At 30.6% G+C, this 21,244-nt stretch overlaps 1 protein-coding gene across 8 annotated transcripts in view; it reads right to left on the minus strand.

Moving 5' to 3' along the window:
- The window catches only part of LOC116775416 (focal adhesion kinase 1), a 72,798-nt gene that overhangs the window by 44,441 nt on the left and 7,113 nt on the right, over positions 1-21,244 (minus strand). For 4 of the 8 annotated variants that reach the window (XM_061524559.1, XM_061524558.1, XM_061524556.1 and 1 more), the window contains exon 2: positions 6,364-6,682. The exons of the other annotated variants lie outside the window; for them this stretch is intronic. Coding sequence is in view for 1 of the 4 variants with exons in the window: in XM_061524562.1 (XP_061380546.1) it covers positions 6,364-6,431 (68 nt within the window). In the remaining 3 variants the exon portion in view is untranslated. The remainder of the gene's footprint in view (positions 1-6,363; positions 6,683-21,244) is intronic. 8 annotated transcript variants of the gene reach the window in all.

A 21,244-nucleotide genomic window follows, 5' to 3' on the forward strand; every position in this document is an offset into this window, starting at 1 on the left:
CCTGATGACACTTCCAATAATGACACATTCATCATATTAAAATGAGGTTTCCAAATTACTAAACTATTTCCGTTTTATTTAAGTGAAGTTAATTTTAGTTATAATTATCTCATTACTGACGCCACGTCGACTAATGAACCGAAACTAATACTAATCGACATCAGCACATGATATGTCACACGCCCTACCTGTTACTTAATACTTCCTATAAAAACAAGGAAATATAATAACATTACTTTAAAAAACATAATATGTCTAAGTTATTATCATAATAAGAGTAAAGTCCGTGTACAATCTCAGTATGTCATGTTTTATAGTCACTGTAGAATGTAAAAAGTCAATGTAAAATATATTAAGTTTTTTTTGCATATGGAAATTTAATGACAATGAAAAAATCGTTGATTTTTTTTTATTTTAATTTTATTTCATATACTTTGAATGTTGTTTAAAAAATTGCGTTGAAAGATGAAGTTTCCAAATGTCAATTCACTCCGACAAAAACTAGCAAAGAATATAATAATAATTAAATGCAAAGCCGTATGTTCGTATATGATTATTTTTCACTATAAACATGAATTTTCCTATACTATAATATAATCTGCTAAATCTCATTCACTTGCATTTCGTCTTCCAAATCCTCGGGATCCTTATAGCGTGTTCGTCATCATATTTCATACTTATACACTTGAAGCTGAGAACTCGGTCTCCTGGGCTTATAAATATATATATATATATATATATATATATATGTGTGTGTGTGTGTGTGTGTGTGTGCGTATATATAAACCAACGTACTAACCGTACTTCTGTATTAAAGAGACATTGTTTAACAATTTCTTCTAATTAATGACAGTAATCCAGTCACCACCCGATTGTTCGCGTGAGAGCCACCCATCACTCCGCTAGCCGTGTCTATTTTCCATTTTCCATGAGAATAAACTTACTTTATATAAAGGCTCTATCTACTGCTATATTCTATGTACACTATGATAACAGTATAAATTATATTCTTACCATCGGAACATTTAGTTCGTTATAAATTGTAATAAAACGACGTTTCTTTTATATTGCTGTATAAGAAATATTTGGGAGAAAAAAATTGAAAATTTATATCAATGTTATAAATATAAAATGTAAAGACACTATAACAATTAAAGACGATAGAATTATTACATACTTTGTAGAATGTATACAGGGGATATTATTGGAATTATTTTATGAAAACTCAACGGACAGACAGAGTACGTACAAAATGTTATAGCATAAGAAAAATAATTATAATGTTTGCAAACACAATCTTCATCGAAATTATAAAACATTTTAACAGACAAACAAATAATTCAAGATAATATAATCTAATAACATACGTGAGGTCGAGAACTTCACTGAGCGGTTTAGATGAACCGCTTAGAGACCGAACAGACCAAATAATCTCACAGTTTAAATCGACACCGAGCTCAATCGGTTTGCTTGTTAGTATCATCGTTATAATCAATACAAACATCCCTTATATATATATATATATATATATATATATACATTTTTTATGTAGCTTTGTTTGCAGTATATTATATATTTTTTTATCAGGTGTATACGGATAACTTATAATTTTATTATATATATACCTATTAATTGTTACTCTTGAGACTCGGGTGTATATTTAATAAAAAACTAGTAAAACGAATAGTTAATCATCGCATGAGTGTGTTAGGAGAAGAATGTTTGAAAAACATCAATAAAGTATAATACGTGGAAGGATTTTCATGACATTTTCTAAATTAAAACAAAAACAACCTTAACGAAGTGTATTTTGAGAGCCGAAAATAAAATTCATATATGTTGTTATCACCAAATGTCAGAGATGTATGCAGTGTATTTTTTCAACAAAGTGTCGCCGAGTTTAGTTCACCTGTGCAAACTTTGCTACGAGTTAACCCAACAGCTTTCGGGTGCAACAGAACTTCATACAAAAAAGACAAGCCGCAGTACTCGTACCACGAGTTTTCAACGTTAAACTATAAACCGACAGTTTCCAGTGTATTATTCACATAACAACCTTGAAGCCGTCATGTGTGAAGATTTATGAATGCAAAACAAATCATTTGTATCTAGTAATTCTGTATCTAGTGCGGTCGGGAATTATGGTAATTATAGTATATCTAAAACTTTCGTTAGTATTAATTTAAATAAAACTTATATTTTCGAATTTACTACAACTTTTTTTTTTCATTAATTTAAACTAAACACTCGGAACGTTTCGGTTAGTTTGTAGCAACCTTGATCACGGACGGACGAGATGAAAATCATTTTCAAATCTTCGGTAGTACGTAGTTTAAAATAATAAAAAACTCGTCGTATATCCGATAACATAGGTTTTATTATAATCGTAAGGATACAGAAATCACCGTCGACTAGCAGACATTATTTAAATTAACTTTGACTATACTCTTCACTTGTTATAATTTTATTATATGTATAATTTTTTGATCTCATTTCAATCCCATACTATAATAAGAATATTGCTTACTTTTGACAATATTCTATAGACGTTTCGTTTAATTCATGTCATGTTTTGTTATCAGACTACTTTCGTTCAACATTTAAATGGATCTTGTAATATTTGTCTTAAATAAATTGAAAACAAATCAAAGAAATGAACTCTTTTATAGTTGATTATATAAAATTCCTTTAATTTATTTATTTATGATTTTTCTTTATTACATATAAATCATTATTTAGAACAACAACTAGTAAATCCCATCAAAATATAATTAATTCTAGAATTGAAGCCAATCCTATTTTAGACGTACCGAATGTAGAGCAATACGTTTGACAGAAGCCATACTCATGCATGCATAATACCTGACGATTAATTACTTTCCATTTATTTAATATAGGTATATAGAATTAGTAAGACAATCTGCTTAAAAAAATCATCTGTTACGCATTGCTTAATAACTTACAGAGCCTTCTTCTTTCAATTTATATATATTAATTCAGACATATCAAGCATTTTTCGTAAAACTTATAAATCCAAGACGGCTGTGAAAAATATAAATTTTTTTTCTTCTAATAATCTGAAACAGACGTAACAAAAAATAGTCTAAAAGCCAGGACGCTATAGATGTAGATCAATGAAAATGTACATTTAAATCATCCACAACACGCACACACACACACACATTCACACACACACACACACTCCATCCCACTTATAATATGTACCATTAATTATATTACTACAGGCACCTCTTACGTAAACACGCATCACGGAACCCATGTTTTCTACCCATTTACCAATACACTTGAAAGGGCGCAGTATGCTCGCACATCGATGACCCTCGGACAATGTGAAAATTAAATATAATAATGACAGATGGTTACATTTATTTTAATTGAATAATTGCGTGACCAATTTTATATACGATTCGCTTAACAACAATTAGTTGATATATATTACTATTATCAAGGTAATACATACTTAAAATAAAATTATCGTATCACATTTTCAACACTATTCATTTAAAGAAACGATAAAAATATTATCGTATATAAAAAATATCAAGACTTCTCTACTGATTTTAAAATAGAACAGAATAAAAATAGATTTATTGTAATTCTTTTGAAGTCGTATTTTAGTACTATAGTAAACAAAAACCATCAGCCCCAAGCCCGTCAGTCACAAAGGGTTGCGGAGCAGCGAGGGGTTGTTACTATCGATTGAGTTCATGAATTCGACCCCCGATGCATTAACACCCTCAGGGAATTATTATTTTACTCTATGAGCTAAAGAAACATAGCAGTTTTTTATACGAATACATCAGACAGTTTCTATTTAAACATTTTTTAAATTAAAATCGTTGTTATTTATTTTACGGTTGATTTTTCTGCGGAGTTGAATACCTTGTACCTTAAGTATTAAAAACACGAAAAACAAACATGTATACAAACAAACTGTAACAAATCTAAATATATATATATATATATATATATATATATATATATATATAAATAGGTAGCATTAGAGGTAACCGCGGGCCAGTGTATGTTTTATATTCGTAAGCAAACATCACAACAATGTATTAATGAGGCCGTTTGAAAGCACTCAACACCCTGCCGGCGTGCTATTTTTAAGCTAGAATCAAAACACGACAACCCTTCTGCATTTATAAAGAGACGAACTTAAAAGAGCATCGCACGGATGAAATATTCACAATCATCGTCTCCCGTTGGTAATGGATTCGAAAAAAAAAAATAATGACGACACTCGAAAAAAATACTTTAAAAAAATATAAAAATTTTGTTTACGTTGAATAAAATTTTTGAACAAAATCACGGACGGTTGTACGATTATATGTAAACATTTAAATCTTTTAACATTTCTTACGATTAATAAATGCAAAACTAATATTTTCGAGTTTAGCGAGACGATGCGGATACGTGACTGATACTGCGAGCCTACCACAAGTTCGCAACAAACCGAGCGTTACTAGTTTAATAAATATTAGTATTAGTATTAACGAAGGATTATTAAATAGAAAAACTTTCACAATTAGAGCATGAGAAAGTTAAATAATTATATCAATACATACTATATCATTAAAAAAATCAATTAAAACTTCAAGTAAATTACGTATGGAATTACCATTATATAAGATCTGGTTAATTTTATTGTTTCTGTTTGTATTCGTTAATATATAACTAATATCAAATCTTAGGTAAAGTCACATTAATCAGTGAATCCAGATGATTGACACTGATAACAGCACGGGTTGTGCCTTTGTGATACGAACAGTTCAAAGTTCAGCAACATATCAGCAACTAGACCTAGTGCCATCGATGGGTTTTTAATAAAACAGTTACTTTTGTTTTGTCATTAACAAAAAACTTTTAATTCACTTGTGATGTTCACAGAGCGGGGCGGGAAAAAAAGCACAGATAATGTAAAACTTGACAGAGACTCAAAAAGGCGCGAAATTTAAATCACAATATTACAACTGTCATACTAAGAAACGTCAGTAAAAGTTACTGGTATTTTTACTTAAGTCATAAAAAAAACTATTGTATTTTACGTAAACATATACCTACAACTTATTACATTGATATAATTATTTAATATTTTATAAATGCTTCATATATAAAACTAAATAGTCTATAATAACGCAACTCTATCTATAATACATCGGACAAAACCGATGCAAAAAACTAGTATGTGTGACATTAAAACCAATAAAACCTCATTTTAACGGCATCCAATTTATAATAATAAAATTTTATCAAACAATTAATCTCATACTTTAATAAAGAGTAAATAATCGTCATTAAATTCAGTATGTCACAATAAAATAAAAAAAAAATAAAAATAATGAACTCATCTCAAAATCATAAATATGTAAACAAAATTACACTTAATTCATTCCCTTAACAAGCATGAGATTTAAAAAAAAATTACTTACACGTTTTATGGGGCATTAAAATTTTATTTTAAGTGTCCATGCCGCCATTGTTAAAGAATATTTAAAGTTAAACACAGAAAGAAAAAAAACATTCCCTAATTAACATTATACATTTGTATATAGTGATATTATTTAATAATAGTCATTAAAATTATGACCTTATATTAATTGATTCGAATTACGATACTGTTATTATAAAACCTCTTTCGAGAGTCATAAGTGTTGCCAATTTGAAGTGATATATAATGTATAAAAAAAAAAACAGCCATAATTTTTTATGCTTTTATGTTATTGTAAATATAAATTTTTAACGACACTTACGTTCAGGTCGCAATTTATTGATCTCCGCCGGCAGGTAAGTAACGCCAATAAATATTACTTTTTTCCAAGCCATTGATCTTATAGCATTTCGTTTGTTAATGACTTGACCAGAATAATTGGAGGTGAAATTAATTCTAAGCCTCTAACTATTAGGCTTATTACATACAATCGAGATATATGACCAAGTTAAACTATGTAACTTGAATCTAAAGGTTAGTAATTATAACAATAATCTAGATAATTTAATCACTGGGACCGTGTTAGATTATCTGAATGATAAATTTGTAATATTTCATATTTCTCAATATATAATAATGGAAATGGCATAATGTTGTTTATCTATACGCTTACAGTTTATGTAACTACAGTAGTTAGAAGGACAATGTATCACAAGCTGGAGGTCATTGACCGTCTCCATCAACCTAATAAACTATATAATAGTACATACTGAAACAATAAATCAAATTATACGAAATTTTGTGGCACATGTCAAAATGACTTATGCGAGAAGTGTTGCCAGAATGTAATAAAAAAAAAAAAACAAAAAATGTTCCCAGCGCAATAGCAAATAGAAATATAAACTTACGTTTCCAAATACTGGAACACCCTGTAGACCGGCTTCCGGAATACAAGGAAACCATCGCACCGCTCCATGATGGCACTCCAAGCACCAAAACTTCACTTCATATATCAAGTATAAAACATCACTAACACTTTATTAATATAAAAAATTAAGGCGTTAAAAAAAGCTTTACAAAAATTCTTTGGTCCTTTTAGGTAAGGCTTGTTTGAGTGTTTCGTTTAGAAAAGAAGCCACTTCCGGTCCACTTAACTATGATTTAACGCCGGTAGGCGATCACAGTACATTTTACAATTTCGTTATTTTGGCAATATCACGTATTATACTAAAAAAATAAACATTAAGAATTAAAAAATAAAACCCGTCATCCACCCACAGTTTCGATGTTATCAATAATATTTTTATTTCATGTCAACTCAAACGACAATTTACAAATGTAACTGACAATTTAATATTTATTTTTTCCGAACATATGCCGCATCCGGTCTCGGAGTTTGTTTCCGGCAGCGATAATTTTTTTTTTATATTAAAAACAAAGCACTTAACCGTCGCGTCGAAAATGAAAGGATATACACGATCGGGCTTTATTAAATATATAGCTATAGGTTCAATTGTAACACTTTAATTATTATGCGCACTAAATATTAACTCATTAACTAACTATAGTAAATTGACGTACAAAATATAAGCAACTAGGACCTCTATTATAACATAATTAAGGTGCATTATTAATTCTACGTCATTGAGACATGATAAGCACCATTGCAATTCCACTTACACGTGTAAGAAAAGAAGTTTTACTAGCTAACGATTATATATATTGTACTGTATATAATAATGCCTAATTTCCATTATAATCACAATCTACGTCCATAATGCGCAGGCGCAGGAAGCGTCACGCGCGACAACTCACTGTCGCGAATACAAAAACATACAGCACAATGACCCAGCCTTAATACAGTTACATACATACATATCATTTCTATATATAATATTTATAAATAAAAGATCGAAACAACATTAATATGTTGGTTATTTGCTAAACATAATATGATAGAACGACGGAAACATTATAGACAAAGTGACAGAAAAATCACAACTACAACAAGGATAATATTTTTTTTTATTAGTTAAAGTTATCATATCCTTGAGCTAACGCCATTCAATTCTAGCTTCAAGGAATTGTTCGACTCAAGTTCATAAACTTTTGATACATCGATTCCGCTCAAACTTTGCTACGGAAAATTGAGAACTTAACAAATGAGAAATGAGAATCCCAACTAACAGTTTCTTCCATTATTTTTTTTAACTGATATAAAATTTGTCAAAAAATAAACAAGTCCGTTAAAAAAAAAGAATTTAATTTGAAATTAGAAAAGAAAACGAACAATGACAATCGTCAGAAAGTCAATCAATTCAAATATGGAACGCTCTCTTTGAATAGTTTACAAATAAAAAGAATACTAAATGAAAAAAAAAAGATTGACAAACAAACGACTATGGCGTCCTAGATGCTATTAAGGCTATTATATAAAATCTAGGTTATTAGAACTATTATAGCAAAAGCTGAATACATACAGGCATTGGCACAAATCCAAACGGACGAGGCTAAGCTAATACGTCAAACGAAGCACCGGTAGTTCACACGCGATCGTGTCAAACGGATTAAATAAAGAAAAAAAAAAATATTTTTTCGTGTTAAAAAAGTTAGAATCGAAATAGGTTCCATATGTTTTTAGTATTTTTTTTTTTTTTGCATTTAACCATGTCCATCAGTAAATACTTTACTTAAGAAGTTATTTCGGACATTTGCATCAACAAAGTTAATTATTACTAGCAATGTAAATATTTTATAATTATTTACCGTTCTTGTTTTATATACATTAGATTGAGTATTATTGAAATCAACAAATAAATTATATGGAATGTGCATTTAAAATTATTATACTTGTCTGATCTTAAGGTTTGTACCGATACCTAAAGATCTCTAACTATCATAGCTAACAATTTAATTAAATTATAACAATGAATAATTAATTAAAACAAACAATTTCTTAGTATAGCTATAAATAGAACAACTCCAATGAGAGAAGATAAGACGTCATCCACAATTTACTCTAAAGATTTTAATTAACACAACGATCCATTAGACGGGAGTATGTAAACAAGACTCGATCAGAGATCATTCAACTCGCCCTAGTAACCAACACAGAATGAATGCACGTGATTATGACAAAAAATCATAAATCTCTCATCTATAATAGTGAGCTTATTGGGATAGTGGAACACTAATCAACTACAGCTCCTTCCAAGCCGATACGTCGGCTGCCCGGTCACGTGGGCGGTCGAATTGACATGATAATCACATTTAATATGTATAGAGACCATGTCCCGGTCCAGATTAATGCTGTATAATTTGTATGCATTCATTAGCGGGCATTACATTCGAAATGACCGCTATATTTTAAGTCATAGCGAAATTATTAAATCATAAGCTGCCCGGATCGAGTTCGTTAAAATAATAATAGTTTATTAATGCTATATTAAAATAATATTATTGTATACGCGATCATCATCTTTACGTGCTAAAATTATATTCATAGAGCGTAATCAACTTGAATGTATATATATATATATATATATATATATATATATATATATCATGCTAAAGGGGGCTACCGAGCAGACGGTCTTCCTGATGAAGGTAGTACCGTCGCCCATGGACATACGCAACATAGTTTTGCTGATGTTTTGAAACCCTTGATTAGGGAAGAGGGGGAAGAAAAAGTGGGAAAGGTAGGGAAAAGGTAAAGGGCAACCAGCTATTTATATTGAGGTTGATAGTTTACGTCAACTGTTTGACAGATATTTTTAATATGAAAAAAAAGCATTGTTGTTACGACTGTCAATACAATTTTTGTTTTAAATATTAATGTTAATTTTTTTATCATCAAAACCTTCCGAGGGCCTTAAAGGACACACAAAAAAAATTAGCCCAATCGATAGAGCCACTCCTACGTTATGCGCTTAGCAACATAAAATTTTTATTTATATAGATTACAAACAAAATATGAAATAACTAAAGCAATCATAATAATATATAGAAAATAAAAAGTTTTTTCCTATTAATATTATAACTAATTTACAAACTATACTCTTTAATCTCATTTAAAACAATATCTTAAAGTAATCCCGTTACAACAATCTTTATAAAAGGTCAAATACAAAAAATATCATGAAAGAACAAACATCGTTCAAGTTTTTAACTTTAAAATTAATTTAACTTACAGTCTTCCAGCGTTAACGTTGAACGTTATTTTGTTTGTTAACTAATTCAGTTTCCGCGGCTTCCCACGCACACTAGCCATATTTTATCTATAACCTGAAATACTTCCATAGAGAGTATTGTATGTGTAAATCATTAGTCAATATCTTTTAATCTTAGTCTTAAAATATATGTATAAATATATGCCTTAAACTTGGTTACGACATATTATGTACAAAAGAGTTTATTTACCTTTCAATTGATTTCAATATTTTTTAATAACATTTAATTGGGAAAATATATATATATATATAATTGAAACATATCACACCTACGCATAGTTTGTAATAGTTATCGTACCGTCGTAAACCAGCGACATGTCCCATCTAGTCCGGTGTGAGCGGACCTCGTTACTCATTCATGCACAGAAATCGATCTGTGCTTACAGCAATACACTTATCGTATGCGTCCACACCAACTCATAATCATACTATAGATGTTTCGTGTACGGAAATCAGAAGCTTTTAAAAATACTATCACTATCACTGACGATATGTTTGTTCATAAAACGAAAACCTTTTACGAACCTGATCTTAATATATATATAAAATTTTTAAATCATTAATTTGCTCAGACATTACGTCCAGGATTCAATTCTTGTTAGTGTCTTTGATGTTTATTACCTTCCTTATTATTTATTAACATTTTCAGCATAGTTATTTTGAGTTATAAAATCTTTATACATAAATACTATTTAATGTATCATTATAATTTCCTTTCCGTATGAATATACTGTAATTCCTCGAACATTCTCAGTCCAATAGTCAATTAGTGTGCTTTGTTTCGCCCGCCCCTCGTACCACAGAAGCCTACCGTCTCCGACAGACGTCTGGGTATTTCTACATACAGCACTAAATTTAGTCCAGCCCTGAATTCAAAAAGCTTTGCCTCTCCTTGTTGGTATAAAAGAATCTAAAACAGTTTAGCTCAGAAAACACCAGACACAGAATTTCAAAATTCCTTTCCTAGCTTGTTCTCTTACTATAGAAAAAAATACAATAAAAATAAACTAGGTACGGAAAAGATTTCAATTGAGGTCATTAAAATTTTTTGTTAAGTTCCAAATCATATTGATATTTCATATAAAAATAAATTCTTTTTTAACTTTGTTTTATACAATGTATTTAAATACGTCTTCAGTGATAGAGATAATTTATATTATACGTAAGGTTATATTATATAAAAGAATTTATATATATTTATATATTGCAACTTATATAAGGAATACATTTATTGGAAATATAAAATTTATTGGCTACAAACGACTGGATATAAAATTGCAGTCGTTTGATCTGGCACGTAGAGTTATCGGACGATAGCTTCCAGCTATGACATCATTTTACTGATGAGTTTTATACGATGAAACTCATCAGAAGTCATAGTAACAGAATCATAAGAAACACGTGTTTACATTCTGTTATAAATTTATAATAATACTCAAGTTTTATATACAGATTAAATTGCTTACAACGAACTTAAGTCGATTTTTATTCAACCATAACAAGTTTTTAACCGTAACTTTGATGGTGTAACTGAATTAAATACATTTATATCTATATATTTCTGGAAATACAGTGTCTTGAATAAATACATTGAGAAAGAATATCATAATATAAAGTTTTACGATATCCTAATCAACGATGTACTGTCAAGTAAAAATTTAAAATAATTTAGTCGAAAATGTTTAATTATTATTTGAAAAGGTCCGTGAATCTCGGAAAGCTGATACGGCACGTTTTATATTCTTCGTTCATTTCAAAACATATGATAGTATGTTGAATTTAAAATTAAATATAGAATATATGTACAATGAAAAATTCATCGACACGAACAGGAACCGAACCCGCGACCTCCGGTATATGACGTTCCACTTACTTTACCAATTCAACTATCGTGCCTTTTTAATTAAGGCCTTGGACACAATATATTCGGAAGACTTAGATTGGACTCCTGTTAATGTAGACGAATTTTTCATATTATATTTTTTTTATTGAATATTAATTAAAGCATTAAGCTGACATTTCTTTCCTGTTAAAAATATAATTATACGAGTCATAGTACATGCGTTCTATAATAATTACAACGGACTCAAATATTTCCAAAATTTATAGATATAGATACAAGCGAATCAAATAATACACAATAGCTTAGTAGGCAAGAGCGACAGGGACTGCGTTCCCGATATAGCGGGTTTGAATTTTACTCGTGTTGTTAATTTCAAAACATTCTATTTGACTTTGAATTCGAATATACAAATCAATTAAAGCTCAATATATCGTGTACAAAGTTTATTATAATAATATATAAAGTCAAATAATCAATTATTTCGTCGTATTAAATCAGGCGGTTGTTTGAACTTGTAAAATGCCAACACACCGAACGACTCCCCCCCTCTAGTGTAATGTCTGCCATTAACGACCATTTCTTCATCCCGCCTTCAAATTCATCGTTAGATGAAATCTTCATTGCTCGTCCTAATTTTCGTCAATCAACCTCTTGTTTTACAATGACTGTTTTAAAACAATTGATTTCAACACTGAGAGGACTTTATAGAGCGTAAATTTTTTATTAAGTACTCGTTTTTGTTTGCGACTTCGTCCGAATAGACTTCGAAATAAATTAGAGATACGATTATATAGTGTGTAAAAATAATAGATACGGTAACCAACTAGCAACGACATCTATAGTAATCTTTGACGTCATAGACAAAATGACTGTGACGTCATGACCCCGCGGGAACTTTACGTAATTTCGTTTCACATTATAGCCTCTGTCCTATTCTGATGTCTAACCTACGTTACGGTAAAGTTATATAACAATCTGGTCAGTAGCTTTTGCTTCAAAAAAATCACAGACATACATACATCCTCTTATACTAAGTCTAATCATAATATTTCAAACAGAATCTAAGTATATATATTTCTCATAGAACTTAATTTATTATAATTAAAAATGCTGAAACATAACCGTCACTATACCCCATTCACAGTCTCACAAATATAACACGATAGTTAATTTAGTATCTAACACGGGACAGACACACATACATACAAACAAACGTTAAATACTGGGAGGGATTTTTAATGACAATTGGCGGAGTAGAGGACAATGGTAGCAATTTGTTGAAATTATCACCGAGCCGGTAAATTGGCCTTTTGCACCAGGACTTTCGAACAAATATATTAGACTTCCATCCACAGATAAAATACGTTTTACATCCATAGCGGTAACAGAGGTCACGGACTATATAAATAAAAAATATGACAGCCATTGTTCATTATAAAGAAACATATTCCCAGTTCTCACGTAGACAATGTGTACCGAGATCTATATCACAGAATAGACAAAAAAAACTAACATGAGATAATAGTTGGAGCGACTCTCATTGCTGTTTAATAACTTTATTAGAGCGTACAACTTATATAATATGTACTAGAAGGATTTTTCTATCATCAGAAATTTAATATAAAATCACATTATTTTTCTTGATGAAGATAAAAATATTTCGTATTGAAACGACATTTGTAATTCGTTTTTCGTATAAAATCTTAACTAGAATGATATATATTTTATATATATAAAAAAAACGAGTCACAAACGCTAGGTATTGTAGTTCTCTCACAATATGCATTACATCTCAAAGAAAGCGAGACATCTTTCAGAGTCTAAAGAAATTAATTTCTCAAGAGACACTGCAATGCTCATTTGCAGATGCTCTCAAGATACAGATGCATGTATAACTTAAATTTCTATATAGTCGGAAAAAAAATATCATCGCTCTATTATAGTACATATAAAACTACAGATAAATATATGCGTACTGTAAACAGATAAACAATCGACAAAAATGTAAGCTTTGAGCTTTGCTATCACTGTTAAAGTGTGAAGTTGATCGGTCGGAAAGAATTAGTAACGGCTAAAGTTCTATCAATAAATTTAACAGTCAATATGAAAAAAGAATCGTGGACAAATTTATATAAATCTAAAGCAGCCTATAGTTCAAACGATACAAAACTTATTTCATACTAAAGTTACCGGAGACAATCGAGTTAAGAGAGCGGTTAGAACGAGGCAACTTTATTCCTATCATGAAGACGGGAAGACGGAAAGACGGGTGAGTTAAAATTCATTTCCATCTCGAGATCAAATTTTTAAGACTCGCGAAAGATAAGAGGAATGCTGTGATAATGTCCTCATATAATAAATATTGCGTTCTATATCGGAGGCGACTTAATACATAGAATTAAAAATCTTAAATCTCAGTAACGAACATTGTGAAATTGTCTCTAGACAAGTTTATTCATAACAAAAAAATATATAATCATTTGAGAATGAATAATAATTATACATTATTTATTAACAACTATTATAGTTATAGCTCGTTAGAAAGTTATTTCTAATAAAGTATGAAATTAATTACTCACGATAAAGAACTTCTGCAAGAACGATCAGAGTTTAAGTTAGTTAGTAATATGACAAGTTATAACGTCTGTTTACACCAAGTCTCCAACGTTACACTACACACGGAGCGTTAGCAGTTTTTCAAGTCATAAATATACATACTTTATAGCACTTACGTAATAACGTCAATAACGTAATCAGAAACGAGAAACGCTTCGTATGTCGTGTGACGATTCAAACTTGTGTTAAGCATACAAATAATGATAGTACGAGTTACAGCGACAAATCTTCTATTAAATGAATATATTCAAAAATATACCTTTAAAATAGGCTGCGATATTTTAAGCGTTGCCATTTCTTAATACGCAATCAAATTCTAACATACTAACCGACAAATAACGTGTAACGTTATAAAGTAAAAAATATAAAAGATCTGCAAAGATTAAGTTGAAATTTGTTGAAATATTAATAAGGATAAATATATATTATATATATATATATAATACAAGGATCCAGAGCCCATTACAACAAGTGTATCCGAACGGATCCCTATCTACACTGCAGTGGCAATTGTACCGCAAACCAACACTCAATATCCCGACTGACCCGAAGGAAAAACTTGGCACTTGAGTGAGTTAAGCCAAGCCAAGCCAAGCCGAGGTTATGTAACTCGCCTAGCGTACTTTTGGACACCGGTAACTTTAGACGTTTCAAATATTAATTTAGTTTTATATTCAAATCGTGACTTTACGTATTGGTTTGTTGAATTTCATATCTCGCTACAAATGATATAAATTTAAATAAATTATATGTGACCGTTATAGAAACGTAAGCCGAAATTAATCACACAATTTCTGGGGCACATTGTTAAAAACGTTACCGACATTAGACGGGGAGCGCGGCGTACGAAGTTAGCCAATTAAGTACAACTGCAGTGCAGATACGCTCCTTATGTGTTACATGGAACAGGCAGGTCATGTAAACATTATATAATGCAATATATATATACCTCCAATGAATTTTTGACATGTTCGTTTAAAGGCTCAGATTTTCGAGCGTAGTGTTATCGGGTGCTCAATTTAATATGTACATAAAAACTATTGGATTTTTTTCATTTCGATAATGTTAAAATTAAGATATATGCATATTTTTTTATACAATATTTTTATATTCCTATAGTTATCTTCATCTTAACACCTCCTTAGTGACCCTGATTTACACAAATACTATAATGAGCAATTAACAACATCGATTAACAGAACTTGCGAGATAGTTTAGCGAAATTGTATGAAGATATCGATATAAATTTATAATAGATCAATTATACAATCACCTGGTAATTAAAACGCGTCAAAGCCTAGCACTAACGCGACTTCACTTAACGAAACCTATCACAGTTAGTTGAGGTTCACTTCCTTATAACATAGGTCAAGGTTATATTAACAAATAAATTACATTAATAAAAAAAGCCACATTTTTTTTAACATTATTGAAAAAAATTATAAACATTAAGATAAAAGAGTATGTAAATACTTAATAAAATAACATCTGTGTATGTATGTATATTCCGTTTTATAACGGAAACATATAATGTGCTAATAAAAATCAAGCATCGTTACTACACACGGACAGTTAATAGTATTGTTCATAAATCTTTGCATATTATAGTATATTACACTTTACAGGTCATTGAATGTGAAACAGGAGACGTCCTATGCGAAGCTTGGACTATGAATACTGATAAGGTGGTGACAGACAAACATACACACAGCACGCTGTACAACATTTTATTAGTTATAAACAAACGGGATCCTCGATAACATACGTAGTTCCCAGCCATTAGCCGTCTCGAGGTGTACGAACCTCAACGAGGATCTCATCTCCCTGATTAATCCTATCTCTAAGTTCACCGCAACTATATTACGATGTATGTATGTATGTGTGTTACGTAGAACTATTAAATGATTTTATATAAAACTGTTAAGTATCTCAATAACTATAATAACAGATTAAAGTTTGTCAAAACTTTATAAAATCGATACACAGTATTAATAATATATTTTGCCTGTGATATTAATATTATATATATGAAAGATAAAGCAGATAGAAATAATATAATTTATATTAAAGAAACTTACAAATGATTTATTTTAGTTATTTAGTTTAGGTGGTAAAGCCTAGCTGTGGTCATGTTGCTGCAGCTCGAACATGGGCTGGTTCGACCGGGGAAATACCACCCTCTCACAGAAGATCGGCGTGAAGTAGCCTTTAATGGCTGCGTTTCGTCCGATGAGTGAGAGAGCTTTTCCCACCTTTTCCTACCCCTTCCCTTTTCCCTCCCCTTCCCATTTTTCCTCCCCCTCTTCCCTAATCAAGGGTGGCAACACATCCGCAAAACTATATTGTGGATGTCCATGTTCGACGGTACTACCTCCATCAGGTAGGCCGTCTGTTCGGTTGCCCCCTTTAAGCGCAACAAAAAATAGTCTCTTTATATGACTCCGAAGATTTCATTCATACACATATTTAGTTATATCTTCCCAATTCCTCTAATATAACTTAATATATTCTGTCACGTCTGTATATAACAAAGATAATGGAAAATCACCCTACATTAACCCCCCATTTCTGTCAGAACGAGACAGTTAATATACACGGATTTGCAAGACATGGCGTAACAGTCACTTTGACAACGTATTCTGAGTTAGCGCTTTGACCATCTTCAAATTCACTTTTACAATACTATAAATACAAAATAAGCTTTAAATTCTACTTATATTTAATATCAAAAATAAAATAGCAATGATTCATAAACAAATAATTGTAATAAAAAAAGTATATGGTGAAATTAAATAAACCTTATACAGCGATGACGGCTTAATATGCTTTCAGTTAATGTCTAACGTTAAAAATCGTAAACAGTGCGGCAGGTATCACAATGGAGGCATTGTTAACGCGTCCCATACCACGCGTTTAATAAAACATATCACATACAAAATTTCTACATAATAAATTTTACGACAAAAAAAATATTACGTACACATAATACTTAATAGTTAGTGAATGTTAAGATTAAATAATAATATTATATTCATGTTCTCTTGCAAGCCCTTTGATGTGATAACATCTTAAACGTATTAAATATAAATGCTAGCTTTGAACCATTGGGAGACAATTCTAAGGTCATATCTTTGCAGCCCTAAACAGATCTACGGCTCAAGATAACTCGTATCACTACGCATCTCACTCTTGTTGTTTCATAAAAATATATACCAACTTCTCACCAGTAAGAAGCGACGTCTGCAATTTATTTATTTAATTAATACATAGTCTTATTTACCGTCCATCATTTAGTACTGTGTAAACTTATGTGTCACTAGTATGAGTTTTCATCGTTAACCTAAACACTGCATTTTAACGTTTTAATACATTAATCAAAGACATTAATATTTTTCATATCTAAGGTTACCGTTATTGATGAAACATTTCCGTTGCAACAGACATTACCGTCTTTGTTCAAGATTAGTGAATAACTATAGAAATAATATCCAATCTGATGAATAATATATTTTTACTTATATATAAAAAAATCTTAAAATACTAATTCCTTTAAAATTATTATTTAGAAAAAATTTTTCTCTATGAGATCAAACTGTCGAGTCCAAAAGCATTATATCAAAATAATGTTCAAGAGGCGAGTTATTTTAACGAGCTCAAGGAAACTTGACGTAATTAGATACAGACAAAACAAACATACTGAATAACTTAATACAATAATTGTATTATGAAAATTGTCATTTTCATTTCTAATACGAATTACCGAGAAAAATGTTTTCATGAACTTGGGCGATTCTGATACATAAATTATTAATTTTCAATAAATCTATTTAATAGAAAATAAGCTTAAAAATGCTTAGAAATGATGAAAAGTATTTCCCTACCTTGTATCGGAGCAAAATAATTTAAACAATGTTAAAATTATTTCGCTGGGGGCTAATTATTAAGACTCCAAAGTCCAAGGCGATCTCATTAAGTGTGTTGTAGGGGGTGGTACACCCGAAGTAATCTTTTGACAGACAAATGGTGTTCATGACAAAAATTGATGGAATTTGAGCTATGGATGATTAAAGGACTCAAAAAATCAATAAATATTACAGCCTATATATTTATAAAGCCTCTGAATAAAGAGGTTTTATATCTTTCCGACGTTTGCTTTCGTTTAAGCCGTTATAAATATTCGAGTTATTCTGTAAGCTTGAAGACTTCATGTTCCTTATGTTTATAACGGTCAATGAAAGGTGTGAATGTTGGTGTGTCAAGTGTTTATTACGTAACGACTTTTTATTCCTCCATCCCATATGATATTAGTATACATTCAGGATTACCAACAGCATACTATTTAAAATAATTTTATTAAAATTAATCGTAAAACAATATTGTAAAACAAACCACATTGTCACCATAACAATCTTCCTGCTGAAATACTCTAGTATCGCTAAATTATTCTACATAATCTCACACGCAATCTTAATCACTGTAAAGTTTCATCAATATTTGTTTATTATTTTTCCCAACTTGGAAGTCTATGCAGTTTAATTTAAACCCTAAAACTAAAGTTGGTTTTAACTACACTCAATAACTATTAGTGTCGGTCTAAACAGTTTCGGTCATACGCTGTATGTATGTAAACATTTGCATGACAAGGGGAGCGTTCGGTGGTATGCGAGTCGAATGCCGTACAAATTGAAATTTGGGTCCCAGGCGGCCATTTTTAGACAAGAGGGGCCGGTGACGTCATCCCCAGAATAAATTTATGTATTTCATTTTCGAGACCTTGGTGTTCATACATTCAAATTCTACAACCTATAACCAGGTTAAACGGTCAACGGACCCTCGATATCAAAATCCAATAGAAACCAGATAACTTAAGTCATAACAAATGCCAATTACACAGTTATATTATAACTCGAAATTTTGAAGGATTTAATTCACATACTCTGATATAAAAGATTATTGGTTGTCACCAATAAAAAAAGTAATTGCGTAACATAAGTATAGCAAAAGCTAAATACTAACGCAAAAACAACAGAGATGAGTATATGAATAATAAATTTTAAGTGCATATAATTGACGAGCGAAAAAAAAATATACATAACATACACGATTCTATTTTTGTACAATGATGTGTACAGTGTATGCGCCCGCGCAACTGTTTACGATACGCTGACATCCAATCACGACTCCACAGACATGGACGCTTTCAACGCAAGAACCAAACGCTTTATCACCAACGCGACCATTCAAATATTTATATATATATAATTAATAATTAATATATTTGTTCCAATACAATATATTAAACAAATAAGTAGGAAGTTATTTTTTTTTTATGCGTATCTTTATTTAATTAAATCAACGCCTGCTTATCTTACAGCTTTACCCGCTGGATGCATGTTTTATTGAAGGTGAAAGCTGTTCCAATAATTTTCGTATGTAATTAGCGTACAGCGAGATGCCTTTCTCGAGGTGACGTAACGAACTTACAAGATCATTCCGACCAGATGCATGTTTATTTAAATATTCAAATACATTTATAACTTTAATAATTTAATGATGATACGCTATAGAATATATATATATATATACTTTTTATATATATAGTCTTATAGCACGTCGAACCCAAACAAATGTACGGTCATAAATGATTCAACAAGTGATCGTAGTATGCTAATAGTCACCTACTCTACTGTTCCAGAAAAACTCAAGAACTACCTCCTGTTATTTTAATCGATTTGTCACCGTAGAGTCTATATAGGACCTAATAAATTAGTTTTATTTGTTCTCGACTTCGAAAACCAAATGTCAGCAAACTTATTTGCAGAAGAATATTCTTCTGTAACATCAAAAGTAATATATAAAGTATCATATTATAGTGGACGTTACACATAATATAATTAAAGACAATTGTAAGTTGAACCCTAAAATGGTGCGTGGGCTCATAGTTCAACGCTCCCCAGCAGGGGTTAAGATAGCAAACGTTGAAGGCATTATCACATTACTATTGTATAGACGGTTTTAGCAATAAAAATATACTAACACACACATATACAGAACAAACAGCTGATATAGTATTTAATGTAAATAATGTACTGAATTAATTTTATTAACAAATATTTAATATACATTAATTTAAACGTAAGTTTCTGGACATTATATAGAAAGTTTTAAAAGCAATGATTTGAATCGTTTTTAAATGTAAATATTATCATTAATTTGTAAATATATATATATTTGCTTAAATATAAGAAGAATATAATTTACTTATATTTTAATTAAATATTGATATTAATAATTCCTAAATACATCCATATTGCTGTATATACAATGAGAACGTGGTGGACATATAAAGAAAATCAGAGAAATATTTTATTTAAATCTGAAACTATGACGTCAGATGTGACGTCACACGGTATTCAAAAGCACCAAACGAGCAGGGATCAATTCGCAAATAAATCATAATTCACGGACCAACAATATAGACGTCCGCACCGGAACGAAAAAGTATCAAACGAACTAAAAAAAAAAATACAACACAAAGGTCCACGGCGGTGGTTTTAGCCGAAATATTGAGAGAGAAAAAAAAAATAATGCCCGCATTCAGTTTATCGCCATTTTTGATCCGTTCTGCGAAAATTGTCTCCGAATATAACCAGCTACGCCGACGTGGGCGGCGTTTGACTCAAAACCATAACAAGTAAGAGCTCCTCGATATCAGATAAATAGCGATAATAGCTCGCTCCGATCGATGAGGAAATGAGATTTCTCTTGCCAATACGCATTCGATGCTAACTCCAGCTGTTAATACCGACTGTTAACTCCGGCTTGCTTTTATGACTTGAATTTCTATAGTTTATAACTCTAGGACTTAGCCTACGTTATTCTGACATCAAAACCTGAACAAACTTAATTGAAATCTGCATAGTAAATAATGTGTTATTGACATACTAATATTATATTAGTAAAATTTTCTAATAAGAACCCAGTTTTTAATAAGCTAAAACATCCATTGTATGGCAACATTTTCCTTTTAAACTGCTCCTAAGACAATTTCTTTTTTTTGGTTGTATACAACCTTCTTTTTTGTATATGTCTAATAGTATG

Source organism: Danaus plexippus, chromosome 25 (genome assembly GCF_018135715.1).
Source record: "Danaus plexippus chromosome 25, MEX_DaPlex, whole genome shotgun sequence".
NCBI classification, from domain to species: Eukaryota; Metazoa; Arthropoda; class Insecta; order Lepidoptera; family Nymphalidae; genus Danaus; species Danaus plexippus.